The 6,418-nt window shown below is 36.0% G+C and overlaps 1 protein-coding gene across 6 annotated transcripts; it reads right to left on the bottom strand.

Annotated features, from left to right (window-relative positions):
* LOC104093800 (DUF21 domain-containing protein At2g14520-like) lies at window positions 1–4,097 on the bottom strand. 6 transcript variants are annotated; one of them, XM_070195944.1, is made up of 11 exons: window positions 3,908–4,097; window positions 3,151–3,227; window positions 2,984–3,067; window positions 2,749–2,862; window positions 2,530–2,616; window positions 2,059–2,198; window positions 1,855–1,945; window positions 1,347–1,420; window positions 1,058–1,191; window positions 702–952; window positions 1–623 (listed from the first exon to the last, which is right to left on the bottom strand). In XM_070195944.1, the coding sequence occupies exons 1-11, from the start codon at window positions 4,086–4,088 to the stop codon at window positions 546–548; spliced, it is 1,311 nt and encodes a 436-aa protein (XP_070052045.1). In that variant the 5' UTR covers window positions 4,089–4,097; the 3' UTR covers window positions 1–545. The 6 variants fall into 6 exon arrangements, 4 of the variants coding, with proteins under 4 accessions (XP_070052045.1, XP_009597914.1, XP_070052047.1 ...); XM_009599619.3 differs by having other exon boundaries at window positions 1,855–1,942; XM_070195946.1 differs by lacking the exon at window positions 1,347–1,420 and having other exon boundaries at window positions 1,058–1,145.
* Between the last annotated feature and the right edge of the window lie 2,321 nt (window positions 4,098–6,418).

Here is a 6,418-nt window from a genome sequence, read left to right as displayed (position 1 = left end):
TAATGGTAATCTGATAGCATATCACTTCAAATGTGCAATCCATCAGCTGTTTTGAAGAACTCAAAATGAACACACAGGCATAATCTGGTATATGTGGATATTTTAACATCGATCTATTGCTTTTGGCAATTTATTTCATGCCAAGTTGAGTTCCTGGAAAAAAAATATTTATTTGGTAAATGATTTTTGTCTATGAAGAAGGAAACATTTCTATTATGTTAGAGCGCCAAACTGGAATATGTCCACTTAAGTCTCTAAGCTAGGCCTGAACAAGGCCCTTGTACCACACGTTCCTGTGGGAAGTCTAAGCTATGTGTGGGTCATCTACAGTAGCAGAGGCTGGTTTGAACAATTAATGGGGGCGTAATAACTGACATAATTATACCAGAAGTCAAAATTAAAAGGGGTCAGGGATTGAAATGTTGCATAATGGGACATCATTAACGGAAGAAATAACTTGTGTAAATCAATCAATTCATAGTCTATGGAAGAAATTAATGAACATCATAGAACATTGATTTGATGCTCCAAGAATACACCCCGTGTCACTTGTCTATGTTGAATGGGGCGAGTCTAGACAAGGAATTGGCTTCAAGATGATCTGTCTCATCATAGATCTCCTCCTACATCAAGAAATTACCAGTTTTAGGTGATAGAACTAAGAACAAGAATCAACTTACAGGAGGAAACTCTTTCTTTACATTTAGAAGCTCCTCAATCACATCTTCCATAGTAATGATCCCAATTACATTTATTTCTTCTGCTGAAAGTGATTTTTCCTTAATTGTCAAGATCGCAGGATGAACTTCCTCTGACCACCTTCTGCTTTTCGAGTATTCCCTTCGTGAAATATTTGCACTGAATCTCTTTGAATTCCTCAATGATCGTCTAGCCCTTGAGCTTTTCCTCTGATAAAAGCTTTCTCCAGGAATGTTCAATCTCACTTCTCTTACTGAAGTGGCATTTCACATGTAGAAATCAGCTTAGAAAAGTAAGATGGATACAGAGGAATAGATGAGCAAGAAAATCTATAGATCGACTGTAAGTTATTCCTCACCACCATTCGACAGATTGGCGCTTTCTTTCTCTTTCTCGGTCGTGCCATCGTGCTTTTTCACAACCGCAGCCATGTGGCTGAGACCTTTCTGGAATTCATTAAGTATGTCATACAATGGCATTGTCGCTGAAACTCTAGCATGTTTTGCAAACTAATTAGTCAGGGGACTATTTAACAATGTGAGATGTCAGTAAGTGCTATGATTCACTCAACTAAGAAAACACCAGTTTGTCAGTGCTAATGCAATAACCATGCAAAAGCTATGGACGATTTTTTCTAGCTTAAATACCTTGGAATACGCCGTATTGTTACATTCTTCACCGAAAGGTTGTCTCTTGGATTAATGGTCACCAAATTCTTCACCTGTTTGTCAGAATATAAACTCTTAAGATGTTATCACCATAATTAGTAACCATACATTTACAGAGTCAGGCATCCCTATGAGATAACTATTTTAACTCAACAAAAGCTCGATTCATTTTGAATCTATGCAGACTCAGGCAGTGCTTGCTACGTAGTTTGACTCTATACAGACTCATGTAAGCAGTAAAGATGAGGGATTTTTCTTTTGGGACACACGATATGTAATTCAAGCAAGGAAGTCAGTTACCAGGGATATGTAATTTTAAGTTAGTTCGTGTCTGAGTCAAGGGGACGGGTGACCTGAACCCTCATCTGTTTTGAAATTTGGAATATGCAAAGGAAGAACAGTATATTGCTAAGTTTTGTCCGGATCTTATCAATTTATGTAGCAAAGATAACGATACTTCGACAGTACTGAGCCAGCAGGAAATTACCAGGACAAGTCCAATTATGTTTGTTGGATGTTCGTAGTACACTGGAACCCTGCTATGTCCCTTCTCCAAGATTAAATTTACCAGATCCCTGCTCAAAGACATCAATTTTTCTTATCTTATGCATATCACTTCTTTTGTAAGCATTTAAGTTATATACCTTCCACTGTTTTGGTAAATGATAATGTATACTCAGGTACAATGTACCTGTCAAGATTGGCATTGACGTCAATAGCAAAAGTTTCAGATATAGGAGTCATGGCATCCCTTGCAGTCTTCTCAGTGAGCTCAAGTGCTCCTGCAATTATAGTTGTCTCATGAAGTGATAACTCTCCCCCCTTTCCCGCCTGATTAGTAACAACACTAAGAAGTTAGCAGCATTGGCAGGTAGAGGTACAGTTCACATTAAATTAGGACAAGGCCAAGGAGAAGGGAGGGTAGAGATTTTGAAATAGTTTTAACTTAATTCTATACACTATGTGAAAAATTTATGAACTATCAGGTCACGTAAAAATAGCTGCAAATAGATACAGGTAACCGTCAATGAAAGTGAGATTATTAACCTTCAAAATAAGACAAGCTTAAAATTCATTTACATCAGACAAGCTGCATCCTCTGAAAGTAAAAGAGGGATAGAAAAACAGTCCTTAATTCAGCGGAGAGTGATAGGTTAAGTACCTTGTTACCGTGCATGTCAACTAGTGTTCTCAATTCAGCTCGCCGAAACAGAGCTTTATGCCCTTTCCCCAACAGGTAGTCCAAGATCTGGTGATCAAGAATATAAGAAAGCAAATTACGCATACTACTCTTTTCTCATGAGGAAATTCACACATACTGGTTTTGTAAATATGCAATATATGCTGCATTTCTCGTAAAAACAGATAGAAATGTTGGCACCTTGCTTATTGGATAGGCTACCGGAAACCAAAACCAAATAAGAACGCGAACAATTGGAGCAACAGTTGCACCAATGGCTAACCCGTATCTTGTACAGAGAGATTGTGGTATGATCTGCAAACCAAATGTTGGAATTAGTACTTCAAAATAGAAAATGAAACCAGGGCTGAAAAACATCTAACATCCCTTCTGCACCTGCTAAGGCGAATTAATTTTGCAATATGTGAGAACTAACCTCACCAAAGAGGAGTATCAATGTTACAGAAAGAAGAATTGCTCCCCAATCTGGAACCAATACGTCAAGGAAAACAGGAAGTGCCTGGGATATCGAAGAAATATTCCTGTCAATTGCAATTGTACTGTGTACAGTTGCAGTGTTTCTTTTATAGCAGCAGTTTTTACCTCCATAGCAGCAGCATTGCTGATTAGAAGCGTGCATAGCAATAGATGTTGTTGCTTCACAATGGGTAAGATCTTTGCTGAAATGACCACAAAAGTAGTTAAACATGTTGACCATGAACATTTTATTTAAACGAGTCTCTCTCTTAGAAAATACACTTTTCCCTCATTGCTTGTGTAAGGGGTGTCAAAAGTGTTCTTAATGTCCTAAGTCACTTCGCTCATTTTATTAAGTTTACCTGTTGAGTATTTAGATTTTTTCACATTGATATCAAAGCAATATTTTGAAGGTTTTTTTCACAACAGTCTTCTCTCGCTACCTACTGTACTTATTCATCCTCTCAGCTTCATGCGCTCTAGCTGAATTTTGATAAGCCCATTTTCACAATTGTATTCTCTCTGCCTAATGTATTTACTCCCCCTCTCGCTCACAGGCTCATTTTTTGTAACCATTTTCTCTCTACCTATCGTACCTATCCATTCCCACTGTTGGACCTGATTTCTCTATATAAAAATAAATGCAAAACATGTTCTCGATTGACATGTAAATTCTAGAAGTGGGTTACACTTGGGATTTTCAATAATTGAACTACATTTCAAGTAGAAGAGCTGACTTATTGTTTCACTATAGCGAGAAAGCTATAAGTATTAAATTTAATATTTGTCGTTGTTGCTTGGTAACTGGACTATAGAATGACAAGAAACTTTTAATGCATAGAATAAATTAAGAAAGAAACAAATATATGTGGAGAGTCCATACAAGCATGGCGACGGTCTTTGGGCGTTCCAGATTTTGCAAGAACCTCAAGATCAATAATGCTCATAGACATGAGGCCTAACGTGAGGCCAGACATCAAACCAGCGCACAACACTAGAAACACAACTGCTAAAATATAGAGGAAGAACTCTGTATTGCAACATTTCAAGATCGTGTGTCCCATTTAATTAGTTTCTTCCTTCCTTTTCTCCTTAATTTGTGTCTTCTTAATGAAATGTAACTGTGTTTGAGGCTATGTATGAAGGACAAAAAAGAAAAAGAAAATAAGCTAGTAGTAGTATTTGGGCGAGAAACCCCATGAACAAGCAGTGGAATATCTTTTTGCCTGCATGCAGGGAATAACAATATATCCGGCCAAGTTTCTTGGTTTACTCGATAAGTACATGAATCCAATTACTAACCTTCTTAATTTTAGCAGCACATAATTGTTTCCTTTTTGACTAAAGACATCATTCCCATTTATTTGTGCTATTATACTACTCACAGCTGCCAAATGGAAATTCCCTTGTACTTATTATTGGGAGTTCAGAATCTAAATGTGGCCTTTTTAAACTCAAATGACTGAAATGAGTGGAAAAAAATATTATGACCAAACTATATATATAGCGCTATTTAAAATTGCGCTATATATAAAAATGATTAGATTGCCAAGTATAGCGCAGTTTATTAAGGCGCTATACGCATAACGCCTTAATAAACATCGCTATACCCCTTCAAATATCCATCCCTTCCCTTTCCCCCGTTACAGAAGCAAAACAAGAATCCAGCCCCCATTTTTAAAATCAAACCAGCGGTTCCCCCATTAACGACCCAAAAAAGCTCGAGTGGACCCCACCCGTCCTACAAAAAGTAAAGATTATTTGTCTCACATCCTAGCTAAGTCTTCTCGCGTTGTGGGTTGCTCGTTTCGGATTCAAATCTTCCACTTTCCAAAAAATATAAATCGAGGTATTCCGATTTAGTTTTTGTCGAACCTCGTATAAAAATGCATATTAGTTGTTTTAAATGTGTTCTATGTTGTTTTGTATTTTTTTTACGATTAAACTGGTATGTTATTTTTATCCGGACTAAGATATTAGTGCGCTAAAAAAATATATAAAAATTGAGATATCATTATTATTTGTTCAAAAAAATATTAATAAGTTACTACTTTTACTGTTGTATATGTATTTTCGTGAATGTTTTGTGATTAAATGTATTTATTATTTTTATCTGGTTTACATTATTTATTTGCTTAAAGACTAGTAATATAGTGCCCTTTTAGCATAGTAAAATGTAGTGTCTTTTAGCGTAGTATCCCTGCAGTTATTGAAATTAATCATTTACGTTTTTTTATACCCAAAAATACGTCAAAATAGCTGATAGATCAAACACAAACTCTATCCAATTCTAGTCAACGATCGTAAGAAAATAACATGAGAAAACAATAATATTTTCCGGATATCTTGATGCTATTGGGCCTCAAATATCGAGCCTGGAACCCATATGTGAATACTTAATAATTAAATCTTGTATAATTATAAAAATTAATTATTTAATTTACAAGCAAACATATAAAATTATAAAACTAACATGTAAAATAATAAAAGTAACACATACAAGAATTCAGGATATCTTGGTGCTACTGGGACTCAAATATCGAGCCTGGAACCCATATGTGAATACTTAATAATTAAATCTTGTATAATTATAAAAATTAATTATCTAATTTACAAACAAACATCTAAAATTATAAAACTAACATGTAAAATAATAAAACTAACACATACAAGAATTCAAGATATCTTGGTGCTACTGGGCCTCAAATATCGAGTCTGGAACCCATATTTGAATACTTAATAATTAAATCTTGTATAATTATAAAAAAATAATTATTTAATTTACAAATAAACATATAAAATTATAAAGCTAATATGTAAAATAATAAAACTAACACATACAAGAATTCAGGATATCTTGGTGCTATTGGGTCTCAAATATCGAGCCAGGAACCCATATGTGAATACTTAATAATTAAATCTTATATAATTATAAAAATTAATTATTTAATTTAAAAACATATAAAATTATAAAACTAACATGTAATTAATGTTGTTTAATTTACAATAGATGACATGGAGGTTCCGCCTATGCATCCCGGACCTTCTAGCGATGAGCTACTGTCGTTACAGGGTGATCATAGGTCCTCCCACATATGGGAGGGAGAGTTACTGGCCCAGACTCTCCGCTTCAGGAGAGTGGACGACGTGTGGGACTTTCTGAAGGGCAAAGTTCTCTATCCTCGTGTAGTCAGACGCCTGCAGGATACAGGCTTCTATAGGATTTTGGAGATCGAGTGGTTGCAGCTCGATTGGTCTTTGATCACGGCCCTGATAGAGCGGTGGTGACCGGAGACGCACACATTCCACTTGCCCATTGGCGAGGCCACCATCACACTGCAGGGCGTGGAGGTTATATATGGGATGCCCATTGATGGACATCTCGTTGCTCTGC

Source organism: Nicotiana tomentosiformis, chromosome 2 (assembly GCF_000390325.3).
Source record: "Nicotiana tomentosiformis chromosome 2, ASM39032v3, whole genome shotgun sequence".
NCBI classification, from domain to species: Eukaryota; Viridiplantae; Streptophyta; class Magnoliopsida; order Solanales; family Solanaceae; genus Nicotiana; species Nicotiana tomentosiformis.
The sequence above is the reverse complement of the archived record's forward strand: the minus strand, read 5'-3'. Positions and strand labels throughout refer to the sequence as shown.

Bases quoted from the DNA above. Each gene is read 5' to 3' on its own strand.
- LOC104093800 (XM_070195944.1), bottom strand. From the start codon at position 4,088: ATGGGACACACGATCTTGAAATGTTGCAATACAGAGTTCTTCCTCTAT. The intron at 2,617-2,748 runs GTGCCAACATTT...CTTGATCACCAG, and splicing joins TAGCCTATCCAATAAGCAAG to ATCTTGGACTACCTGTTGGG. The intron at 953-1,057 runs GTGAGGAATAAC...ATGCCACTTCAG, and splicing joins CGCCAATCTGTCGAATGGTG to TAAGAGAAGTGAGATTGAAC.